The following is a 26,847-nucleotide window of genomic DNA, read 5'->3' as shown; positions in this document are numbered from 1 at the left end:
GAATTACTTTTATTTAGAAGATATTTATAGAAATTTTGAAATTAAGTTAAAGGTAATAATTTACGAATTAATAAGTATTTTTTTTTTACTCAGGCAAAATTTTGGTCAGCACTGTGCTGAGGAACATGTGCAGCTCTTTGAGCACAAAGCTTTTGGAGCCGTGCAGAGCACGAAAGTAGTGGCTTTTATTAGTCGTGGCTTTGTTTGGTAAGAGTTTTATTTTTAATATAAATACAGTATCACGCTTTGAAAATAACAATTGCTATATATGGTAATATATTGCATTAGTACGTGCTTAATTTCTGGATATTAAATGATATTTCCGTTATTAGGTCATTCAGGGCCGCTGGTTGAGCTACAGGCTATTATTATTATTATTATTATTATTATTATTATTGGCAGCAAGCCATTGTTAGCTCACTTTTAATGTTTATGCATGAAGCCCATTGCACGCTGATGATCAACAATGTGAATTGTTTATAAAAAGGTTCATATAGAGCCTTGTTGCATGCTCAGGGCTTGTAGGGCTGGACAAATATATCGTTTGCCAGTCGTAATCGATATTGCAATACGCAAATCCGAAGTTAGAAAGCGCATTGCTGTGTGTTTTAGTTGCATCTGGACTCTGTGTGTGTGTGTCCCGTAGGTGTGCGTGTGTGTTTGCGTGCTGTGTGTGGTCTCAGAAACATGCCCAAGACAGTCAGAAAAAACCAGGAGGCTTCTGCAGAAGGCGGAAACAAAGACAACGGAGCAGGTAATAATCTCAGTGCGTGTGGTCCTGAACTGTAGGCTCAGTCATTTTATTCCACTTAAGTGTTGCCAACTGTTTTCAGGAGGAAGTAGCTCAAAAAAGGAACTAGAAGTCAAGTCAACTTTGTCAAATATGCTATACATGCTCGACATACAGCACAGATGAAATTTCAGTCCTCTCTGACCCACGGTGCAAACAGGCAATGCAATAAATAGAATGATTGAAAAAAACCCTAGTATAAACAGTATAACACTCTAGATAGGAACTAGACAGACTAAACACTCAAACAGTATAAACACTAGATAAGAACAAGACATATGCCACTTTTCCACTACCAACGCGGCTGAGTCGAGCTGAGCGGGGCTGTTGGAGTTGCATTTCGACTACAACCGCGCTGAACCGTGCTGGCTGGAAGTGGGTGGACACATTGGGTGGAGTTAGCGAAAGTGGGTGGACGTCACGTGATGTCGTTAGGCGGCGCAAACAGTGACATCAGTGATCTTTTAAGCGGTAGTCTCACGACCCGAATAGTAAACAATAAACATGGAGGACATGGAGCCGTTAGTGTTGCTGGTCTTGGTGCTGTGGCTTGTTGTCACCGACAACGCCAACAGATACTGGCAAGAGCGTATAGATGAGGCGAGGCGCATAAGGCTTCAGAAATTCTTGTAATTCGTAATTCTTCTTCTTCCGGGTTTACGGTGTTTACAGATCCCAGCGTGCTCGCGGGGCGTGTGAGGACACTCCTCCTCACCAATCAGTGCACAGGGGAGTGTCTGCTCACGCCCCTAGCCCCACTCGGCTCGGTTTGGCTCGCTTCAGCCCCACTCCAAAACCGTGCGAGTTTTGGGTGCTGAGTAGGGCTGAAGCAAGCTGAGTCGTGCTGTTCTGAGGTAGTCGAAACGCGAGCCGTGTCGGGCTGAAGTGAGCTGAAAAAGGGTAGTGGAAAAGGGCCAATAGACTAAACATTCAGACAATATAAACAGTATAAACACTCTAGATATGAACTAGACATAGACTAAACACTCATGTATGTATATACATACATACATACATACATACATACACATATATATATATATATATATATATATATATATATATATATATATATATACACACACACACAAATTGGTTCAAATAACCAAACAGTCAAGGGCACTTGAGGTATAGCAGGTAAACATGAAATAAGCAGAATAAACAAACTAGCAGCTGTTAAGATGTGGTAGTGCGGAATAGTGCAAATGAGCGAGGTAAGGTAGTTTGATGACATCATGAACTCATTTGTATTCATATTCATCACGATCATAAGAGTATACTGAAAAAGATTTTTATCACAACAGAAGGTAATTTATTTTATTCATGGTCCAAATCCTGCACTCTGATTGGCTAGCGAGCGGGCCTGTATCCTCTGGTACGGACCCCGGTTACGGACCTCTGGCGACTCGCTCGTTCACAACAACAACAAACATAGTAGCATTTTTTTGTCAACGTTATCTTTTTTTTTAAAATAAGATTTATTTATAAGATTATCAAAAATCTTGTAAATTTTTGCCAACATTTCTCAGGAGAATAGCATTAATTTTACAGCATGGACAGCGATAGCGACAGTGTTCACAGCGAAAGCGAGTTTTACTACCCTGAGGAAGAAGAAATAAAAGAGAACATTTCAGGAGAAAGCTACAAACCTGTAATTTGCTAACACCAAGCAAAAACATGGCTGAATCCTGAATGACTCCTATTTGTATAAATAGGGGACTACATAGGCGGCAAAATGTAGTTTTTTTTTTTCCTGCCATGGAAGTGCACTTGTATACCGAGGAGGAAGCAATTTGCATTACAGCCGTGAATGAGGATTTAAAATAGCATTAATTTTACATCATGGATAGCGATAACGACAGTGTTCACAGCAAAAGCGAGTGTTACTGCCCTGAGGAAGAAGAAATAAAATAAAACATTTCAGGAGAAAGCTAAAAACCTCTAACTTGCTAACGCCAAGCAAAAACATGGCTGAATCCTGAATGACTCCTATTTGTATAAATAGGGGACTACACAGGCAGCAAAATGTAGTTTGTTTGTTTTTTTTCCTGCCATGGAAGTGCACTTGTATACTGAGGCGGAAGCAATTTGCATTATAGCCGTGAATGAGGATTCAAAATGGTGGCTCGGCTCGGTTTTCCCTTGCGGGTGCTCTCGTTTTCTGTTAGAATTTGGTAAATATATTATTTACCAGCTTGGGCGGCACGGTGGTGTAGTGGTTAGCGCTGTCGCCTCATAGCAAGAAGGTCTGGGTTCGAGCCCTGTGGCCGGCGAGGGCCTTTCTGTGCGGAGTTTGCATGTTCTCCCCGTGTCCGCGTGGGTTTCCTCCGGGTGCTCCGGTTTCCCCCACAGTCCAAAGACATGCAGGTTAGGTTAACTGGTGACTCTAAATTGACCGTAGGTGTGAATGTGAGTGTGAATGGTTGTCTGTGTCTATGTGTCAGCCCTGTGATGACCTGGCGACTTGTCCAAGGTGTACCCCGCCTTTCGCCCGTAGTCAGCTGGGATAGGCTCCAGCTTGCCTGCGACCCTGTAGAACAGGATAAAGCGGCCAGAGATAATGAGATGAGATTTACCAGCTTAAGGTCGGTCCGTATGGTGAAATACCGTGACCTCGGCCTTGAATACTGACCTCGGCCGTGGTATTTCACGATACAGACCTCCCAGCTGGTAAATAACATGTATTACACAGACATGAGTGTTTTATTGGGAAATACGACCCTCGTATTTTTCATCCCAGCTCTATCCGGAACATGGAGAACCAAAATCGTGACATAAATCTCTCTCTATATATCACTCGTGAGGAAATCGATGAATTGTTTTGATAAGTTTGGTTACTTTTTGTTTGTGAATGTGTTGATGTAATAAAAAGAAAATCACATGTTGGCTTGAAGGTATGAAGTTTATCTTCTCGTGTTGAAAAACTCACATTTTTCAAATGAAACACGTCGCGGATCTGAGTGACATATATATTATTTACCAGTTTAAGGTTGGTCCGTATCGTGAAATACCGTGACCTCGGCCTTGAAAATACTGACCAAGGCCTCTGGGCTGGACTGACCTTAAGCTGGTAAATAATATATGTATTTTTTTTTTTCTTTACCAAATTCTAACAGAAAATGAGAGCGCCTGAAAGGGAAACCATGTTTAGAACAAACCTGCTATAAATTCATTTTTAGCTTTCTCCTGAAATGTTTTTTTATTTTGTCTTCCTCAGGGTAGTAAAGCTCGCTTTCGCTGTGAACACTGTCGTTATTGCTATCCATGCTGTAAAATGAATGCTATTCTGAGAAATGCGAAAATAAATGTTGACAAATTGCTACTATGTTTGTTTGTTGTGAACGAGCGAGTCGCCAAAGGTCCGTAACCACTAACCGGGGTCCATATTGTAGAATTCCGGACCGCTCGCGAGCCAATCAGAGCGCACGATTTGATGGAAACCGGACCGCGAAAAAAAAATTCAACAGTTATTCCACAAAATCAAGTCATACATGAGCTGATGGCAGCTATAAGCCGTATATGACCAGATTGAGTGGAAAAACTGTTTTATTCTATCTGCATTCACTGGATTTTGAGAAACGGAGCATTTTTACTTTTATTTTTTGCAAATTCAATAAATAACTTTTATACAAAACGTCCGACAGAATCGTTTTTGCTTAGGCGGACTTCTTAAAAACCTATTGATGGCTGCAGAAATTGACTTTAATGTTTTTTTTTTTTTTTAAATCAAAAGTGCCGTCTTGTTGTCTTGCCGAGGTATAGAATGGCTTTAGGCATTTATTTAATTCGTACTTGGACATTTTCAGTTCTGTCATTTTCAAACTTCTTTGAGCTTTTGGCCCAGTCTAAAAAAAAAAATTCAACAAATTTTAATGCTTAAAGATGAAGAAAGTAAACTGTTAGATTTAAGGCCATGATTTAAGTTAGTTTTATAGCTACACGTGATTTAGGATTGTTAGACTTTATGATTTTAATATTTTAGAGCTTTTAAGATCCTTTATTATTTTAGACTAACCTGACCTTCCTCTTTGCTAGACATAAACATGGTGTCTTGTTTAAAATTGTTGTGAAAATATCTTGCACGCTTTGACGTGCATAAATGCTGAAATTGTTGAATCACTGATATGAATATTATTTTGCTTATGATTGAAGGTTAGTCTAAAATAATAAAGGATCTTAAAAGCTCTAAAATATTAAAGTCTAACAATCCTAAATCACGTGTAGCTATAAAACTAACTTAAATCATGGCTTTAAATCTAACATAAACAAGCCGGCGAAATGACCGGAGCAATTTGTGAAAAATGCAATAATGATGATAATTCTTGAAAAAAAAAAAAGATATGTTCTTGCCATCAAATACTTTTCTTTCCATATTTTGTTGCTTTTTTATTTTTTGGGGTTATGTTTTTGAGTAGAGTTTTTATTTCATCCTTGGTTGGTTCAGCAACACGCTCTGACATTTGTTTTTCTTTACTCACAGTATATGAGCTGATATCCTAGTAGTAGAGTAGCCAATCAGAGTGCGCGATTCCTTATATCTAGTGAATGTGAATAGAATATTTAAATAATATTGGCTGACATTGAGTTTTCAGTTTATTTATTTCGTGCTTAAAGGAACAGTCCACCGTACTTCCATAATGAAATATGCTCTTATCTGAATTGAGACGAGCTGCTCCGTACCTGTCCGAGCTTTGCGCGACCTCCCAGTCAGTCAGACACAGTCAGACGCGCTGTCACTCCTGTTAGCAATGTAGCTAGGCTCAGCATGGCCAATGGTATTTTTTGGGGCTGTAGTTAGATGCGACCAAACTCTTCCGCGTTTTTCCTGTTTACATAGGTTTATATGACCAGTGATATGAAACAAGTTCAGTTACACAAATTGAAACGTGGCGATTTTCTATGCTATGGAAAGTCCGCACTATAATGACAGGCGTACTAACACCTTCTGCGCGCTTCGGCAGCGCATTGATATCTGAGCTCCGTATCAATGCGCTGTCGAAGCGCGCAGAAGGTGTTAGTACGCCTGTCATTATAGTGCGGACTTTCCATAGCATAGAAAATCGCTACGTTTCAATTTGTGTAACTGAACTTGTTTCATATCACTGGTCATATAAACCTATGTGAACAGGAAAAACGCAGAAGAGTTTGGTCGCATCTAACTACAGCCCCCAAAAATACCATTGGCCATACTGAGCCTAGCTACATTGCTAACAGGAGTGACAGCGCGTCTGACTGACTGGGAGGTCGCGCAAAGCTCGGAGAGGTACGGAGCAGCTCGTCTCAATTCAGATAAGGGCATATTTCATTATGGAAGTACGGTGGACTGTTCCTTTAAACCGAGCACTGGATTAGCCTCGTCTTCTCTCTTTCCCAGCCGACAAAGAAATGGTTGTGCGCATGCGCAGCAGAAAAGTTTTGTCATTGCATCTTCTCATGAACTCTGACGTGTGACATCGTGTTGTCTTGACATGTAATATTATAACAATATTGCACGCTCATTCCCCATTGTGGAGAGTGGAGTAATACATTTAGGATAAGCGATATGATGATATTGCATTCCATCAATAAACACACTAGAAGGGAATAGAACACATTTTTTTTCTTCCATGGAAAAAGTGTCCTGTATGTATAATAATTCCCGATATTTCACTCCGATGATGTCACTCCCCGTGTTTTCCTGCTGACTAGACGTGCGTTGTCAAAATCAGGAACCGGTTCAAAATTAAAATTCTTTTGATTAACTTTTTTTTTTGTGGATGTCTGTATAATATAAGGAACGTTACACGGTGGCGTGAAGATATGAAGTTTATTTTCTCATGTTGAAAAATATTTTCACTTGTTCGGCTCGTTCACTCGTGAATAAGTTCACCACGCAAAGATAAACTTCATATCTTCGTGCCACCGTGTGATATCTTCTGTAATATTTTTGATAGAAAGAAGTTATTTTTGGTCAAGGCACAGTGTATGAACTGAAATCGTGCATTTAAAAAAATCCTTTGTATCAAGAATGCAGATGGGGAAAAAAGCAGTGATGGTGAGTATTTGTGAGAAGTCGCTTTTGTTACTTGTAAATATCTCCAGAAAGAAAAATGACAGTGAAGAATTAAGTGTGAGAAGATATTGTGGTAGACAGTTGCCCATCTGTGATTGGACATTGGGAACAATTGCTAGATTTGTCGCTTGGCACTTTATCTATTTATTTATTTATTTATTTATTTATTTTTAAATTAGTCACTAAAGGGCCTAAAAAGTCATCAAATCTACCGACAAAGTCTCCACGTTGGCAACACTTTTTTGTTTCATGAAATGGTGTGTGGGTTTGGACTGTGTTTCTCCTTATTCCTTTTTCTAAATGATAGAACCAGAAGCAAAGAAAGCGAAGAAAGCGAAGGAACCCGAAGCCCCAGTTTTATATGAAGATCCCCCAGATAAACTGATTAGCAAGGACGGCCGGGCAGCCAACATGAAGATAACCTCTTGGAATGTCGATGGCCTTCGTGCCTGGGTGAAGAAGAAAGGGCTTGATGTAAGTGTAAAGTCCGTCTAGAGGTTTGTACTGGGACTTAAATGTGGGCGAGAGATTGGACGTGAAGTTTGGGGGTTTTGTGGCTACTGCCTCATAGAGGCGGAGCCAATATGTCATCGTGTTGTAAGAATGAGTGTAATGATAGCGAAACTTCATAACCAATCATCACTTATCCTGATCAAGTTTGATTACCCGTTCTACTTCTCGATAAACTTCGGAACCGATCAGAACCAGAAACGAAATTAGAGAAACCTCGTTATAACTTCGTAGTATCGGAAGATAATCGGCAGATAAAAAGATGAACGAAATTCACCTCGTGGTTCGCCAAGGCTACTGATTCGATATCAAATAAGTGGTGTTTATTTTAAGAAAATGTGCCTTTTGATTATCACAGCTTTTGTTTGGGCCTTCTTAAGGTTTTTTTTTTTTTTTTAAACTTTCTGGCAGATATTTACGCCAAGAATTCCAGCCATTCACCAAAAACCCAAGAAGGCATCGAAGACAACGTTGGAATCTTTTGAGCGATCCGCTCGGTTTGCAATTACAAAAGTCCCATGTGGGAATAAATCAGCTCCTTCGTGAAAACTCAGAGTAAAAGTTAAAAGTATAATTGGTCAAACTTCTGCTATTCGCTTTAATTTTTTATTTTAGTCTTTTACACTACACTTGTGAAACAAAATGTGCTCACTAGTACTAAATAATGCTTTGAAGACAATTCATGAACAAGTGCTTTCTTTCTGACGATTGTGAAAATAGATCTAGTTCACAGCACTGTATTTTGAACCAGAGACAGTAAACAAAATTGGTCAGTAAAACACTACGAGCCCTGACGCTGCTCACAGCTTGGTGACGCTTGCAAGAAATGAGGCGAGGATCATTGATAACATGTATATACGCGATATTTACTGTATGGACATGATCAGCAAACAGTTTTATGTAAGCAGGAGCCACAGGGTACCTATTTTTAATTTTTTTATTTTTAAGTGTCACTGCGTATTCTTTAAACATACACTCTGCTAAATGCATGCCATCCAGTCATGGACTCTTTCTCTCCTTTTTTATTTATTTATTTTTTTTGGTCTCTACTGCCAGTGGGTGCGTCAGGAGGCTCCAGATGTGCTTTGTCTTCAGGAGACGAAGTGTGCTGAGAAAGCTTTACCAGGAGAGATCACTTCTATGCCCGAGTATCCCTATAAGTACTGGGCAGGCTCAGAAGATAAAGAGGGTTACAGTGGAGTGGCCATGCTGTGCAAGACCGAGCCTCTGAAAGTCACTTATGGCATTGGTGAGTGCTCTTGGTACTTAAGTTTGATTTACGCTTCCATATGAACCCTGAGTCCACTGCGGTCTCAAAAGTAGCCGGTCACCGGCGGCAAATCGCCGTCTGTGGCTTGTTATGCCGCCGGCTATTGTCAGTCGAGTCACAAAATTTAATATTAAATATTTCTGACAGCAAAAAAAGTTGCGAATGTAAATTACATCCACTATGTCATGTATGTCCGTTGCCGTGTCAACTTTTGTTTACATCCTCGACATGAGTGCAGCCATTACTGCCCCTTGTGCCATATGTAAGCCGTACTCTGATTGGCTTAGTGTTCCATGGACTGTGAATGGTTCATACCATCATGTGACTCACAAATGGCGACGAAGAGAGTTGCAAGCGGCTCCATGCTGGATGCGTGGCTAAAAAGGTCTAGAGGGAAAGGTAAGTACGTTTTGAACGCAAATTTATTCTGTCGTTGTGTTGATATAGAAAAATAAATAAGTCTTAGTCCACCGTTTCTCAGCCTTGCTTAAGACATTATAATCACAGATCGTAAAGTCGACTGTGCGTTTGACAGCTGCTCGAAAAAACAAACTGCGTGCGTAACAATGCTAATCAAGCTTAAGCTAGACGACCCGCCTCAAATACCCGTCCCGGGTAAATGTTATCCCAATTTTAGATGACCTGTTCCAAACCATCCCGCCCCATAAAAAATTCGTACTTGCATCTCTCTCTCTCTCTCTCTCTCTCTCTCTCTCTCTCTCTCTCTCTCTCTCTATATATATATATATATATATATATATATATATATATATATATATATATTAGTGCTGTCAAGCGATTAAAATATTTAATCGCGATTAATGTCACGACTGTCATAGTTAACTCGCGATTAATCGCAATTTAATCGCACATTTTTGTCACATGAAAAACCATTGTAATTCTTTTAGCATAAAAAAAGTGAATGGGCTTGCTTTGTACCAATGGGGTTTTTTTTTTTTTTTTTAATTGCAGAGCATAACACGTCTTGTCACAGCCACTGACATCCATAACTTCCATATTAGATGAGAAAACCAAGGGATGAAAAATAAAGTGCATATCACTGTGAAAATAAAAAAAAGTTTTATTTTACTCTTCATTACTTTCTTTTGAAGAGAAATATTTGCCATAAAAGAAGAAAAAAACAGATAACAAAAATAAAAACATTCATCATACGTTCAAAAACGTTCATCATAGTGTGGCACTGTATTCTCTAATTCTCACTGCTTATAACTCTACACCTACCCGGTGGAGATGAGCTGGGAAACTGAAGACTGAAGGAACAGTATTGAAAAGTATTTTTCCAGTCTCACCTGTGAAAGGTAATCCCATGTGATCTCGTTCGGACGGTAAACCTGTTGGTACAATTAAACGCAGCACATGAACGAGGCATCTTTATTCTCGGCTACTGTCTAGACGCTATACCAGAGACGGTTGAAGAATCTCCACTTTGCCACATCCAATATGGCGGCGAGGATGTTTATATGTCTATGCCTTTCTCCATCACTCACACGTACTCTTATTGAAGCAGCGCGCGACAAGCCTCAACAGGAACTACGGGTGACTCGCAGGGCCAAATTAGAATTTGCGTTAACGGCACTGTTTTTTTTAATCGCGTTAAATTGAGATCACGTTATTATCGCGTTAACTTTGACAGCACTAATATATATATATATATAATATATGCGCTCATATAATATTTGTTGTCCCTAACCCGCACTAAATAACTAGATTTATATAATTTCTATTCAGTAGGCCCCTACATGATTAGGTTGATGAGATTTGGATAAAAGTTATTTTCAGTAGAAATGCCGAGACTGTCAATGAGTGCTGCTAGTTGCTGTTTTTTAATAACGATGAAGTCAGCCGATGAAGTACATGTAGCTGCATTTTATGTAACAGTTTATTGACTGCCAAAAAATAAACATTTTGATTATAATTGAAGTTGTTTTGTTCTTCATCTGTATTCAAGATTTCACCATATTCTTCAATAGTATTAGAGAATCTGGAGAAACTTGTCACCTTAGCTTATGCCGCTTTTCCACTACCAACGCGGCTGAGTCGGGCTGAGCCGTGCCGTGCTGAGTTGGGCTGAGTCGAGCTGAGTGGGGCTGTTGGAGTTGCATTTCGACTACAACCGCGCTGAACCGTGCTGGCTGGAAGTGGGTGGACACATTGGGTGGAGTTAGCGAAAGTGGGTGGACGTCACGTGATGTCGTTAGGCGGTGCAAACAGTGACATCAGTGAGCTTTTAAGCGGTAGTCCCACGACCCGGATAGTAAACAATAAACATGGAGTCGTTAGTGTTGCTGGTCTTGGTGCTGTGGCTTGTTGTCACCGACAACGCCAACAGATACTGGCAAGAGCGTATAGATGAGGCGAGGCGCATAAGGCTTCAGAAATTCTCGTAGTTCGTAATTCTTCTTCTTCCGGGTTTATGGTGTTTACAGATCCCAGCGTGCTCGCGGGGCGTGTGTGGGCGTGTGAGGACACTCCTCCTCACCAATCAGTGCACAGGGGAGTGTCTGCTCACGCCCCCAGCCTCACTCGGCTCGGTTTGGCTCGCTTCAGCCCCACTCCAAAACCGTGCGAGTTTTGGGTGCTAAGCAGGGCTGAAGCGAGCTGAGTCGTGCTGCTCTGAGATAGTCGAAACGCGAGCCGTGTCGGGCTGAAGTGAGCTGAAAAAGGGTAGTGGAAAAGGGCCAATAGTCAAAGTGCACATCAGACTTAAAATTATTATAGCATCCATATGTGGATTTCAATCGGACTACTTTTTATGTGTTTGTTTGCAAATGTTTCTGAAATTTGATAAAATGACTGAGGTATGGTTTCATACTTCAAGTTTCCAAATAGTATTGATTACCCTTTATTTTCACTGTTAAAAGTTACCAGAGGCCGCCATTTCTCAGTGCATTTCATAAAATTTTCCATGCCCATAGGGGGGCGCACCCCCCTTTGAAACCTCCCCTGCACGCTTTGCGTGCATTATGTCTGCCGCTGGCAGACATTTTACCATTTTGCACCCTGCTGTAAATTATTTGTACCCTGCTATTCTCCCAAACTTTGAAGCCCCTGAGTCCAGATCCAGCTGCCTGGATGGAGTCGAACCAAACGTCCATTTGGCTGAAGAGAATTTCAGGCAAGAGAAGTGTATAAGTTCCAGGATCTCAGGGGTTTCGGCTTGTAGGAGGAGTTGGATCAGGTTTGGCTCCCCACCCCATGGACTCGGTATGGTTCAGTATCTCGCAAAAATGGCAGCCCTCTCGAGCATTTTATTTAAAGGTCTCCTTGCATCGTTTTTTTTCATTAATTGTGCGGTGGTCTCTAGTATGAATGAATGCCCTGTGAGCCGGTTTTGGTGAAAAAAAAAAAAATGCTGTGGTTCTCCTGTTTCAGGCTGTTCTAGTTTGCTGGAGGAGTGGGTGGGGAGAGAATGACAGGATTTCAGCTCTTACTCATTAATATTCATGACATGTAAACGTGTTACCTCTGATTGGCTAACAGCACTGTGATGCTGCCTCCAGTGAGTCAGAACAAGCGGATGTGGGTGTCTTACTACGGCGAGAGAGAAGGAACAAACCGCAAAGGGAAAAATACCACCGCTGACGTCACTGAGGTGCGACGCGAGGAAATAAGAAAAATTCAACAAATGTTTGGGTTTTTACTGAACAAACAAACAAATAAAATGAATGAGTGACCTTAAAGAATGTGGGTGTCTTTGTAAACTGTTTTGATTGGCTATTATGGTCTCGATGTCGATGTTTTGACCAATAACAATGTAGAGAACACGAATTTTACATCACATTCAACGCGATTTAAACGAGACTAAAGATGGTGACTTACAAATAATGTGTAAACATCGTTGGAGTTAAAGTTGGAACAGCATGAAGGAACATACCCCAACCCCCCGAAATTAATAAAAAAATTAAATCAACGGATTTGGCATAATATAAAAAGGTTGTTTTTTTTTTTTTTACTCAGAAAAAGCAGGAAACTCTCATCCCTGCCTAGCTTGTGACCATGTCATGCATGCTAACGTGGAGAATATGAACATGCTATTTTGTAACAAAAACCTTCGAACAAAAAGTTCATGTTTTATTTACAGCGTGTGAGCTGGTGGTCGATCGTCTTGACGGTACAGATCCAGGGATTAAATGCAACCTCGAAGCAAAACCACTACTGAAGACACCGAAGTTTGAAAAGTCATTGTGGTTGAAATGATCAGAACACAGTACTAATGCTGCATTATACTTCGCTGGTGGTGTTCCAAAGATAAATTCCAACCATTTCTTCTTTACCTCTTCTATCTTGGGCAAGAAATGCAACGCTGATGTGTTAAGGCCTCTGCATGCTCTTGCGACAAGGCTTTCGCAGATAGCTTTTCGCAGACAGTTGTAATTTATCGTTGAGCGGGGAGTAATAGGCGTGCGCGATGTTATTCACCGCCACAACGCAAGGGGGCGCGAAGTCGCGAAATCGCTAGGAGTAGTTGGTGGGTGTGGTTAGTGGAGTGTTTGTTTATCCTCCGGTTACTTATAATGACTAGAGCTGGAGTCGTATAGATGTACGTACTTCCTCACTTCCTCGATCAACCGCTCATCGTGCTGCTCCATCTTCGCTCGTGTTTTTAAAAATGGCGGTCGTGAAAACAAACCAAACTGGGAAAGTAGGGAAGCGGACGTGCATGTACAGCGGATGTAGAGTGGACCAATCGGAGCCCTCTTGTCTGCGACGCTTTCTGCGGTGGTCACAATTTTTGGGAGGTGCGCGCAGAGCGTCTGCGAAGGTGGGGGGGGGGGGGCGACGCAGACGCCATCTGCGACGCCATCTGCGAGGACTGGGTTGTCAGCATAAATTGGCCTTTACTGCCACAAATAACACAGGCATGAACTTGTTCAGACATGTTTTCAACTTGCTGTTAGGTCCTCTTCGTTAGCTACTGATGAGATGGGCTCTGCTGTGTTGCCAGATACTGCTGACGTTTTCCAGCCCAAAATATGTTCAAATGCACTTAAAACTGCCCAATCTGGCAACACTGGCTCTGCTATCTCTCCTCGCGCTTAAATCCGAACTTCCTTCCCGTGGGCGGTCGCAAGCCAAGGTGGGCGAGGCCATGAATACTAATTTACGAAGTGACGTAAGATCATATGGCTTTTTCAGATCCGCTCGTTTTTCCGACTTTTCTTTCATAAGCTAATACAGGGAATGGGGGTAGAATTACATTTTCGCATGCATATGCAACTCGGAGTGAACTATGGTATTTCAAAATGAGCCAGTATTAAACGTTTTTGGTGGAAGGGCACCTTTAAATAGGCAGCAACAATGGATGCTTTCACGTGTTAATCTCACTGATGTTTATTATCACCTCGTCGTTTGATGGACATTTATGACCCTCCTTCTGTCCTAAGAGACAGTAAATGTTCATGGTGTGGAAAATTCCTCAGAAGCATAAACCAGGTTTAATGGACTGATATTTTTATAGGGTGAAGAATTGAGGAAGATTAAAAGATTTTCAGGCAAACAGTTAATATTTGCAGGTTCTGAAAGTAAGATTTTATGAACAAAAAAAAGACCTACACTTTATAACGCTCTCTCTCACTCTCTCTCTCTTATGGGGGGAAAAAATCCAAAAAGAAAGAACAGTAGACGCATACTGGCAAAACTCCGATAAAACTACTTGTATTTGCAACTTTAAAAAAAAAAAAGATTTTGCTTGGGGCGGCACGGTGGTGTAGTGGTTAGCGCTGTCGCCTCACAGCAAGAAGGTCCGGGTTCGATCCCCGTGGCCGGCGAGGGCCTTTCTGTGTGGAGTTTGCATGTTCTCCCCGTGTCCGCGTGGGTTTCCTCCGGGTGCTCCGGTTTCCCCCACAGTCCAAAGACATGCAGGTTAGGTTAACTGGTGACTCTAAATTGACCGTAGGTGTGAATGTGTGAATGGTTGTCTGTGTCTGTGTGTCAGCCCTGTGATGACCTGGCGACTTGTCCAGGGTGTACCCCGCCTTTCGCCCATAGTCAGCTGGGATAGGCTCCAGCTTGCCTGCGACCCTGTAGAACAGGATAAAGCGGCTAGAGATGATATGAGATTTTGCTTGGAGATATTGTAACATTTACTTTTGTCACAAACTTGCCTCCAAACATTTGCACTAGTATTTAAAGGGATCCTCCAGCCGATTTTCTCTTAAACTTATGTTAAATAAAAGTATTTGTAGATTTCAACAGTCAAACGTTCGTTTTCGGAGACCAAACCGTGTTCTAGAAAAATAACGGTTCCAAAGACCTCAAAACAATCTGCCCGACTTGTGCTCCAAACGTTTTGAGCGTCATCCTGTTTCGATGAATCGGTGGAATTAAAAGCAAGCTTAATGGGGGCTTCCTGAATAAAAAGAGAGGGCAGTGTTGGGCACGTTACTTTCAAAAAGTAATTAGTTATAGTTACTAGTTACTTTTCCCAAAAAGTAACTGAGTTAGTAACGGAGTTACTTTGTCATAAAAGTAACTAATTACCAGGGAAAGTAATTATTCCGTTACATTTTGTTCCCCCCCCAAAAAAAAAAAATCAAATTCAATTAGTGTAATCATAATAAAAGTGAATGTTAAATGTGTTTAATGACTGAAATGGACACTTAACAGAACCAGTTAGTAACGTTATCTACACTATATTAATATTTTTGTGGGACAATGTGAGATAAGACATCTATCAAATGTAATATATTTTTGCAGTTATTAAAATTGTTACTAATTACTGGCCACTGACGAGGACAAACGCTTTGTTCCTCGACATAATGTGCATTGCACGTAAACACTCTTGCCTTTTATTTGAAGTAATGAAAAGTACTGGCTGTATTTCCAATGTGAAAGCGCAGTGCTGGGCTGACCGCTCGCCATCGCTGTGTCTTCTGATTGAAAGACCGCGCAGTAGTGCAGTAGGCGTGGCCTACCTACATATGTTGTCCAAATCTACTCTGATTGGCTTACTGTGCCGTTGTCTCGTGTCTCCCCGCCCCACACTAAAGCAGAGTAAAGAAAGGCTGAACGAGCAGCGTGCCAGATGAGAACAGCTTTAATAAAGTAACGCATAGTATTTTATTGTAAGTAACGGGAACGGCGTTATAACGATGTAAAAAGTAATTAGTTAGATTACTCGTTACTAAAAAAAGTAACGCCGTTTATTCTAACGCCGTTATTCCCATCACTGAGAGAGGGCGATGCCGTGCCAATAATATTTGCCCATCGTTCAGCTCCAAAAGTCCGCCGATGCAGTGTTGAGCGGCAACAGAGACAACACCACCAGGAGATGAGTTTCAACTTTGTTCTACCGTGATCTTTGTAGTATACAGGGACGGATCCAGCCCAAAAATCTGACAGATGCACATTTGCAGAAATATTTTCTCAAATTTTAACAGATCACTATGGATTTTCACAGGGGCGTAGAGCACGCCGAGCCCTTTCCGAAGACGGCAGCCAATACCCGCTACGACCGCAGCTCGGCCATGTACCCAGCTAGTGGTAAAGTAAACAAACGCCCCATGACTGATGCCAAGTGGTGCACATATATTTCTGCACGTGCATCGGTCTGGATCCGTCCCTGGTATTCTTGGGTTTCACGTGACGTCACATCCGCCTCATTAGTTTTTCGAAACTTTAGCTGGTGGTCTACCAAAGCTCAGTTGACGAAGCATTTGTACGGAGGTGCATTGCTCGCATGAAAAATACCTCACGCTTGCATTGTTCGAATCGATCAAACTGTGAAACTGATAAAAGTTTCCCGTGAACTCATAAAAAAGGTTGAACGAACACAGGATTTCACAAAAAGACGTGGAGAAAGGTGGCTTTTGAACCTCTCACTGAAATCGAAGAGAGCCGAGTCGAAGCGTGCTTGAGTTTGTAGTGATCACTTGGTGAAAGGTTTGTGTTTCCCTCTCAGCTGCGTCCTTAGTGTTTTCCAAGTACTTTTCTTGCTCTGTGTCATTATTTTACAGGACTTTTTTTAGTCATGAAGCGCTAAAGTCCCCAGCTGTTTCTTTGTTTACTCCTCACAAAGTCCATATGCATGAAGGTCGCGACAAAATTCTTCCCCAGCCGTACAGTTACAATGCGCCGTGATCACTTATCCGTCTTGTTTAACTAAGATCCAGGTCTTTAAAGGGGTTTCTGATGATCTTTGTGAATGATTTAGCTGAGAGATAAGAGCCAACACAAGTGAGAATCAAGCCAACTGTTTGTTTACACTTCAACTTGCAGCGCTTTGTTGTAAAGACGTGAACGAAAAGCTTAAAAAAAAATCCTTACACGGGCAAAAACAATCCAGGATTCATTCGGCAGCGACTTGATCCCGAGGTCCTTTACCCAGCCATGTACAAAAAAGTTGTAAGCTTCCGTACTCTTCCACGCTTTCATCCGTTTTGCGGTGTAGAAGGACGTCTGCAACACCAGATAGTTCGAGATGTCGGGGAACTCGACTGAAGGGTCGTTTTCAAGATTGTATGACAAATCCTTCTTTCCCAGACTGTAGGGGTCGATTCCATTGCACACAGCAATCTTCTGAATATATCTAAAGCCAGCAGTGGCTTCTAGATTATGAGCGTACTCTGATAAGTTATCGCTAGTTGTTTGTGCTACAGCAGCCATTATGGTTTGCTTGACCACCAGCTGTTTTACCGGAAGTGAAATCGCTAAAGCCTAGGTCACAACCAGACGTACGATTTTTTTTTTTTTTGGCCATGCGATTTTTGGCGTTTCCCAAATCGCTGCGGGTTTTTTTTTTTTGTTCGTGGAGAAAGACGCACGCTGGCCGTAAGTTTGTCTTGCAACCTGAAAAAAACCGTAAGCGCCCGTAGAGTTTGTTTGACATGATAAAGAACCTCTGCGGCCGGTCTACGGCTCGAAAATCAGCACGTCTCACGCGCGCCCTCCGTGCGTTTCACACATGTTTTGCACGTCGACCGGCCGTAGGAGCACGTACGGCCGGTTATGACCAAGGCATAAGAAAAGTCACTTGACTGAAACCCAAGAATATTATCGGTGTCTTGCCTGGTGAAATGTAATTGGCATTCTGATGTGTTGTCGGCTCTTTAAAGGAGAACTGAAGGCAAATTTGTTTTTATTCTCAAAATTCTATTTCTCATTTTTATAAAACGTAGGAATGCATTTCTGACAGCTATTTTGTCGCTGCTATACCAAGTTATGAGTATTTGAAATATATAAGTCCATATGTCAAAGCAACGGCCGTAAACGAGATTCGCTGAGACCTGTGCGAGACATCATAGGACGGAAGTAAAACATACAGCGGAAATCAAAGCGACCGACATCTGCCGACGTTGTCAAAAGACGGAATGCAATAATTTACAAACCTCAAAAACTGATATTGTATTCACAATAGAACATAGACAACATATCAAATGTCGAAAGTGAGACATTTTGAAATTTCATGCCAAATATTGGCTCATTTGAAATTTCATGACAGCAACACATCTCAAAAAAGTTGGGACAGGGGCAATAAGAGGCTGGAAAAGTTAAAGGTACAAAAAAGGAACAGCTGGAGGACCAAACTGCAACTCATTAGGTCAATTGGCAATAGGTCATTAACATGACTGGGTATAAAAAGAGCATCTTGGAGTGGCAGCGGCTCTCAGAAGTAAAGATGGGAAGAGGATCACCAATCCCCCTAATTCTGCGCCGACAAATAGTGGAGCAATATCAGAAAGGAGTTCGACAGTGTAAAATTGCAAAGAGTTTGAACATATCATCATCTACAGTGCATAATATCATCAAAAGATTCAGAGAATCTGGAAGAATCTCTGTGCGTAAGGGTCAAGGCCCGAAAACCATACTGGGTGCCCATGATCTTCGGGCCCTTAAGGCCAATTTATGCTGACAACGCAGTCCTCGCAGATGGCGTCTGCGTAGCCCCCACCCCCCTTCGCAGACGCTCTGCGCGCACCTCCCAAAAATTGTGACCGCCGCAGAAGCCTCGCAGACAGCGTCGCAGACAAGAGGGCTCTGATTGGTCCACTCTACATCTGCTGTACACGCACTTCCGCTTCCCTACTTTCCCGGTTTGGTTTGTTTTCACGACCGCCATTTTTAAAAACACGAGCGAAGATGGAGCAGCACGAAGAGCGGTTGATCGAGGAAGTGAGGAAGTACGTACATCTATACGACTCCAGTTCTAGTCATTATAAGTAACCGGAGGATAAACACTCCACTAACCACACCCACCAACTACTCCTAGCGATTTCGCGACTTCGCGCCCCCTTGTGTTGTGGCGGTGAATAACATTGCGCACGCCTATTACTCCCCGCTCAATGATAAATTACAACTGTCTGCGAAAAGCTATCTGCGAAAGCCTTGTCGCAAGAGCATGCAGAGGCCCTTAGACGGCACTGCATCACATACAGGCATGCTTCTGTATTGGAAATCACAAAATGGGCTCAGGAATATTTCCAGAGAACATTATCTGTGAACACAATTCACCGTGCCATCCGCCGTTGCCAGCTAAAACTCTATAGTTCAAAGAAGAAGCCGTATCTAAACACGATCCAGAAGCGCAGACGTCTTCTCTGAGCCAAGGCTCATTTAAAATGGACTGTGGCAAAGTGGAAAACTGTTCTGTGGTCAGACGAATCAAAATTTGAAGTTCTTTATGGAAATCAGGGACGCCGTGTCATTCGGACTAAAGAGGAGAAGGACGACCCGAGTTATCAGCGCTCAGTTCAGAAGCCTGCATCTCTGATGGTATGGGGTTGCATTAGTGCGTGTAGCATGGGCAGCTTACACATCTGGAAAGACACCATCAATGCTGAAAGGTATATCCAGGTTCTAGAGCAGCATATGCTCCCATCCAGACGACGTCTCTTTCAGGGAAGACCTTGCATTTTCCAACATGACAATGCCAAACCACATACTGCATCAATTACAGCATCATGGCTGTGTAGAAGAAGGGTCCGGGTACTGAACTGGCCAGCCTGCAGTCCAGATCTTTCACCCATAGAAAACATTTGGTGCATCATAAAACGGAAGATACGACAAAAAAGACCTAAGACAGTTGAGCAACTAGAATCCTACATTAGATAAGAATGGGTTAACATTCCTATCCCTAAACTTGAGCAACTTGTCTCCTCAGTCCCCAGACGTTTACAGACTGTTGTAAAGAGAAAAGGGGATGTCTCACAGTGGTAAACATGGCCTTGTCCCAACCTTTTTGAGATGTGTTGTCGTCATGAAATTTAAAATCACCTAATTTTTCTCTTTAAATGATACATTTTCTCAGTTTAAACATTTGATATGTCATCTATGTTCTATTCTGAATAAAATATGGAATTTTGAAACTTCCACATCATTGCATTCCGTTTTTATTTACAATTTGTACTTTGTCCCAACTTTTTTGGAATCGGGGTTATACATTCAACATGGCTAAAAACCAAAAAGGCCGATAAGTGTAATATAATATGCCTATAGGAGTCACGATATAAGGTTAATAAAACCGAAAACGCAATTGAATAACACATTAATTAAGAAATAAAGCAAGTTTAAAAACTACTTCAGTTCCCCTTTAATGTATACTGGAGGAAAATACAAGTAACAAAGAAAACACAGAGGTTAAAGAACAATCACTGACCGGTAAAGAGACAGAGTATTCGATTGAGCTTCAGATACGGTCGAATACGCTCCAGATAAGAGAGCTACTCCGAACGTTTTGCATGAAACTCACTCGTTTGAAATTTCTGAAGTTTTATTTCCTGGTAGTTTTATTTACGTGCTAGGAATGTGAATTAACCGGAAAGGGGGATATTGCTGTGCAAACAGATGAACCAGTCAGTGTTGAAATTCAAACCGAGGCCAGATTATCCAGCGTTCTTTGTTGGGAGATGAAAGCGTCTCGTTAGATGATTCGTTCAAACTCTGCTCACAAACCCACGATGTAAGCAGAGGATATAAACAGCCGAGTTGCTCCAAGCTTCCACTAAGCCACGTCATCGCGTACGTCACTTCCGCAGGAGGCCCGTCTGGTATTTTAATAAAAATTAATTTTTCTAGAACACTGTTTGGTCTCCGAAAATGAACGTTTGACTGTAGAAATCTACGAATACTTTTACTTAACATAAGTTTAAGAGTAAATCCACTGGAGGATCCCTTTTAACAAAACCCAAAAAGTAAACTCCTTCATACTGACCGATAATATCCATGCAAGACATGTTCGAGTGTTCACTTTTTCATGTTTGTACCTGTATACTGTGTGCAGATTTTATTTTAAAAGAAAAACAATGTCCCTGGGTGCTGACATCTTGCTCTCTCCGAGGTTCAAATATCGCGCTCCGAGTCAAAGCACAAATCGTGACGTCACTTATGGCCCTTTTCCACTACCCTTTTTCAGCTCGCTTCAGCTCACTTCAGCCCGACATGGCTCGCGTTTCGACTACCAAAGAACAGCACGACTCAGCTCGCTTCAGCCCTGCTTAGCCCCTAAAACTCACACCGTTTTGGAGTGGGGCTGAAGCGAGCCGAAGCGAGCCAAGTGAGGCTGGGGGCGTGAGCAGACACTCCCCTGTGCACTGATTGGTGAGGAGGAGTGTCCTCACATGCCCACACACGCCCCGCGAGCGCGCTGGGATCTGTAAACACCGTAAACCCGGAAGAATTACGAATTACGAGAATTTCTGAAGCCATATGCGCCTCACCTCATCTATACGCTCTTGCCAGTATCTGTCGGTGTTGTCGGTGACAACAAGCCACAGAACCAAGACCAGCAACACTAACGACTCCATGTCCTCCATGTTTATTGTTTACTATCTGGGTCGTGAGACTACCGCTTAAAAGGTCACTGATGTCACTGTTTGCGCTGCTTAACGAGATCACATGACGTCCACCCACTTTCGCTAACTCCACCCAATGTGTCCACCCACTTCCAGCCAGCACGGTTCAGCGCGGTTGTAGTCGAAATGCAACTCCAACTGCCCCACTCAGCTCGACTCAGCCCGACTCAGCCGCGTTTGTAGTGGAAAAGCGGCATTTGACGCTACATGACTAACCGAGGCTGATATCTAGGGGATACATCGCTTCTAAATAGTTTAACAACTAGGGGTGTAACGATTCGTTTTAACAACGATTCGATTTGAATCACGATTCGTGGTTGCTGATACGATTCAAGGACGATTTTGGTTCATTTAGAACGATATGATCCAAAACGATTCAATGACTTGAAATCGATTCAGCAACTTTTTAGCCAAAAATTAAACCAGTGTGAATGAAATAAACATCTGGATACTGGACAGTGCAGGTGAAGTTTTCTAGATTTCTGTTGTTATTTGTAAGGGAATCAGGTATCATTATAGATATAAACAAACAAGTAAACAAGAATTAGTGGCAAATGCATTGACGTTTTATTTGAATTAAGTGCAACCAACACTTTAGGTTGAAAAAATAATAATAATAATACTTCTAAAACTTCTGCTTTTGTTTTTCCAAGACAAAAATATTACAATATTATCAAATATATATCAAAAATAAAGTGCAACCAATTTTTTTAGGTTGAATTAATAACAGGAGGTTTACCTGTTGTTTTTTTAACGTAGAAAAATTTCCTGCTCGCCGGCTTCTCCTCTGCTATCCGCCATCATGCTATGTTTGATTTGTGCTGCTGCTGGCACGTGACGATGACGTCACAGACCGGCAGACTGAATCGGGTAACGTTTAACACCTTTATCATTTAAAAGTGCTAAAAAACCCACATCAATATAAAGTCTGACGTGATTAAATCCAATGCATTATTTCCTAGTATCGATACAATCGATTGATTATCTTTTAAAACGATATTAGATCGATGTATGTCGTCCGGAAGGCCAACTTGCTGAGCACAGATCGTTGCAGTTGGATCGTAGGAAAATGAATCGATTCATCGATGTAGTGGATGAATCGTTACACCCCTATTAACAGCCCTAAAGATGCCCGAGTGGAAAGTGTTTGGGTGCAAAAATAAGTCTGATCATTTTACATGACATGCTTTTTTGTTTGTTTTTATTCACTGAGAAAAGCAATCTTTTTAAACGACAAGAATTGCATTGCTATGACAACGACCATTGTTTACTACTGTCTGTGTCAGTACTGCATATGCGTTATCTAGTCAAGTGAGATTTAAAGCTAGACGGCCTTTCGATTTCATAAAATCGGTGAAATTTAGTCATTGTGACTTGTTTATTTCTGTAATATCTCACAAATATTCTGTAAATATTAACTTCCATTCTGTGGCAGGGAAGTTATTTAATTTGACGGGATTCCCTAGCTAATAATGTGCATGAAATCGTTCGCATCGCGCAGTCAAGCAGACGGAGGAAGTCCGTGTGCGTATGCGCAGGTTTACCACCTCCTTCTTTTAGGTTTTATAGCAGCTGACATCCACAGTGTTGCATTACTGCCATCTACAGGTTTACCTTTGAGCGTGCACTGACAGTTCCATCATTCTGTCGCTAAACGAAGAGCTGATCGCACCGAGGTGCTCGCTGAGCGCCGATATTTATTAGCTCGGTCCTGTTTCCTTTCCTTCGCAACATAACATCTTTTCTTCTCGCTTTCTGTTACTGTAGTCAGTCTTTTGACGTTTCATTCGCACACTCGCGTCCTCCATTTTTCTCTTGTTTCGAATTTGTATCCCACAATGCCTTGTGTGAACGGGGAAAGCCCACCACGTGATGCATGGCATAGTATCTTGAATTGGATCATGGTGAAGCAGGAAAAAATAGCGGAGAATTTAGGGCCACATGGCTGGAAATTCATTAATTGTTCTCTTAAAAAAACTAATAAAATTGGAAGTCTGTGATTCGAACTCAATAGCTTTCGGTCCACTAAACAAAAATAATTGGGTGTTGGGGAAAATTCTTTTCTTTTTATGACCTACACTTGAAAAATCTGAAAAGCAGTCGACCTTTAAACTTTGTAAAAGTGAAGTCTGTTGATTCACGGATTTCGTTGCCAGTAAAAGTCACACAGTTCCAGAAAATGTCTGATTGAGGCTACATCCACACGACAACGGCAACGAGATGTTATTTAAAAATATATCGCGTCCAAATGGGCAACAATCAGTAAAATATCAGGTCCATATGGCAACGCAACGCTTGCTGAAAACGATGCAATACACATACCACACCTCTAGGGGCGCTGTAAGACGGTCCCTTCGGAGACACCAGAACAATAGAAGTAGTAAGGATGCATATTAGCCACAAAGTCAGGAAAATCTGTTTGTAAAATTACATTATAATGACCAAATACAATGAAAAGTATTTTTCCAGTCTCACCTGTGAAAGGTAATCCCATGTGATCTCGTTTGGACGGTAAACCTGTTGGTACAGTTAAACGCAGCTAATCTTTATTCTCCGCTTTGACCTCTCCAAAATGGCGGCGAGGATGACCTATGATTCTACGCGGAAGGCGGTGTCTTTAATGGTCTGGAATAAATTGAATGCTAATTAAATAATGATTAATTTGCTCCTCTACGCCCTTTTTGAGGAATGTATTGTAGGACTTAAACCCACATCTGAAGAGGTGAGATTGCTCTTTTTTTCTCTATTTTTGCTGGCGGGATTGACTCTCTCTCTCTCTCACTTTGCACCATTACACAATAAATATTCACAGTGAAAATATTTTGTAAGCGCGTTTCATGAACCAAGTTATAGGATTTGTTGACAACTCGCATCGCAATGAGAAGATCATTGGCACTACTGGTGTTAAGAATCGGACCATTTCATAAATGAATATTTTGCTGTAGAGCTGCAGTGTTTGTACAATTGCATGTTTTTGCTTCACTATTACTGTCACTATTCTGCTTCTTGCATTACTACTGTGAACTAACACTGAACATAATAATAATAATAATAATATCCAAGCTCGTGTTTCACTCTCACTAGTGCTCTGTAAGGCTTTTTCCTGGTGATATTCGTTACACTTCTACCCGGCGTGAAGCACTCACAGTCATGTGGTTGTGACGTCATCGTAAACAAATCCGTTTTACTCATCCAGACGACTTCGCAACGGCAACGTTGCCAGATCTTTCCACTCTGGAACCCGTTCTCAAAAAGATTGCGTTTTGGGCACCCAAAACGCCGGTGCCGTGTGGATGCCAGGCCTAAACGATAAGCAATTGTATCGGAGTCACCTGAATCCGTTGCCGTGTGGACAGGGCCTTAGATTTTGAGTTAGAAGCCTTTGTCAGTCACATACATTACAGCACAGTGAAATTATTTGTACATGTTCAGTGAAGGCGTGTGCACACACAGAGAGCGAGAGAGAGAGCACAGTGGTGCCTGGCGATTTATTATAGAATTGGAAGCCTTTATTTGATGGCTCTGTGTAATGAAGGTAAACAGCATACTAGTGTGCCTGTTCCGTCACAGGCGGATATCCGGTTTCAGTGGTTGCATCCAGGTAAGCTGATTCTTAGAAATATCCTCACTTTTTAAAATGGATTGATTGTTGTGATAATTTTCTTTTTAATTAAAACGTGCGATGGGGCAACATCAGGGCACTTGCCATGATCGGTGAACAGCGTTTATTTTGGGGTTTTATTGGACTTTTAATGAACTAGAGATCTAATTCACTTTAGAGTACAAGAGTTTTGTTGAGTGTATATACAGTATACTTTGAAAATTTTTTACTGAGTTGTCAGTTGTAATGAAAATGCATGCCTGAGGAATCCATTCAGCATAAAAGTACATTTTTAAGTTGCCTTAGTGCTGCGAGTAATCGGAATCAGTATAAATATAGGATTTATGGCAGAAAGTTCGAGATCACAAAAGTTGAGATGATTACTGTACCACTCCTTTCGGTGTATTGTGCGGTATAATTATTTATCCTGCACTAAAGTTCTCGGAGGGCTGAGTAAAGCAGTTCACCTGAACGTTCTTTCCTCCTGCAGGAAAAGAGGAGCACGACAAAGAGGGACGTGTGATTACTGCCGAGTTCACTTCCTTCTTCCTGGTTACCGCATATGTGCCCAATGCTGGGCGTGGCCTGGTTCGCCTCGACTACCGCAAAACGTGGGATGTAGACTTCCGAGCATACCTGAGCAACCTGGACAGTCGCAAGCCCCTGGTGCTGTGTGGTGACCTCAATGTTGCCCACCAGGAGATTGACCTGAAGAACCCTAAAGGCAATCGGAAGAACGCAGGCTTCACTCCCGAAGAGCGCGAGGGTTTCAGCCAGCTCCTGGCCGCTGGCTTTACTGATAGCTTCCGCGAGCTGTATCCGGAACAGACCAACGCCTACACCTTCTGGACGTACATGATGAACTCACGGGCCAAGAACGTGGGCTGGCGCCTGGACTACTTCGTGCTCTCGGCTGCTTTGCTCCCAAGTCTGTGTGACAGCAAGATTCGTAACACAGCCATGGGGAGTGACCACTGCCCCATCACTCTCCATCTGGCTACATAAACATGTGACTACTTCCTAAGGGCAGTGCGTGTTTCACTTTTTTTTTTTAAACTAACTAGTGTAGATTGAGGCAAACTCTAACATCTGTAACTCTTTCCTGAAATATTTTACATATATTAAAAAGCCCAGACCTATAACTAGCCCATTAGAGCAAGGTGGAACAGAAGGTAGTTTTGATTCAGGGTTTGTAGTGTTTGGTTTTTTGCAGTTACCGTTTTCTTGTTCTGTGTCATTTTTCTAATCTCCAAAAGAAGCCTGACCTCCAAGGATGGTGTATGATGGAGACTTTGATGTGTCAGAAAAACACACATCAGTCTTGTATCATTCCATGAAGCAGATGCCATGATGATTTAACATTCAAATCCATGGCATGTGAAATGAAACAAAAGCAGACCCCTTGTACTCCAGTTTAACAAAGTATAGTTCATGTTGCATCTGGATTGACTTTCACAAAAATAATGAAGCGTTACCAGCCAACGTTGAATTTCTGAACATTTTAAAATTGCATTATTGAAACACTATTAACTAGAGCTGTATGACTTACCGTGAAATAATTCCCAAAGCTGTGGCCGATTGACAGGTTTTCCAACCTGACTTTGTATCTCTGAATTATAATACTGTCAGAAACTGTATAAGGTGATGAGCGAACTTGGATCAGTTTCTGGTAAGAACTTAAGATTTGTTGTGTTCATTTAACTCAAGCGTCAGCTGAAGTTGATCATCTTCACTGTGCTTCCTACTTTTATTGCAAAAGTTTTTTTTTATTCACTTCTAAAACAAAAATAAATTGAACAAAGGTGTTTACTGGTA

At 41.7% G+C, this 26,847-nt stretch overlaps 1 protein-coding gene across 1 annotated transcript; it reads left to right on the top strand.

The window, feature by feature from the left end:
* The first annotated feature begins 102 nt into the window (after positions 1-102).
* Positions 103-26,847, top strand: apex1 (APEX nuclease (multifunctional DNA repair enzyme) 1). The gene is made up of 5 exons (XM_060902908.1): positions 103-207; positions 647-754; positions 7,150-7,316; positions 8,409-8,601; positions 25,523-26,847. Exons 2-5 carry the CDS (start codon positions 688-690, stop codon positions 26,035-26,037), a joined length of 942 nt encoding a protein of 313 aa, XP_060758891.1. The 5' UTR covers positions 103-207; positions 647-687; the 3' UTR covers positions 26,038-26,847.

The sequence above is a fragment of the Neoarius graeffei genome, chromosome 21 (assembly GCF_027579695.1).
Source record: "Neoarius graeffei isolate fNeoGra1 chromosome 21, fNeoGra1.pri, whole genome shotgun sequence".
Lineage (NCBI taxonomy): Eukaryota > Metazoa > Chordata > Actinopteri > Siluriformes > Ariidae > Neoarius > Neoarius graeffei.
Note: the sequence above shows the minus strand (reverse complement) of the source record. Positions and strands in the feature narration are given on the sequence as shown.

What these genes read in the sequence shown, in the direction of transcription:
- apex1 (XM_060902908.1), top strand. Translation starts at nt 688, where the DNA reads ATGCCCAAGACAGTCAGAAAAAACCAGGAGGCTTCTGCAGAAGGCGGA. An exon ending in AAACAAAGACAACGGAGCAG is followed by an intron (nt 755 to 7,149) that starts GTAATAATCTCA and finishes TCTAAATGATAG; the next exon opens with AACCAGAAGCAAAGAAAGCG. An exon ending in TGAAGAAGAAAGGGCTTGAT is followed by an intron (nt 7,317 to 8,408) that starts GTAAGTGTAAAG and finishes CTCTACTGCCAG; the next exon opens with TGGGTGCGTCAGGAGGCTCC.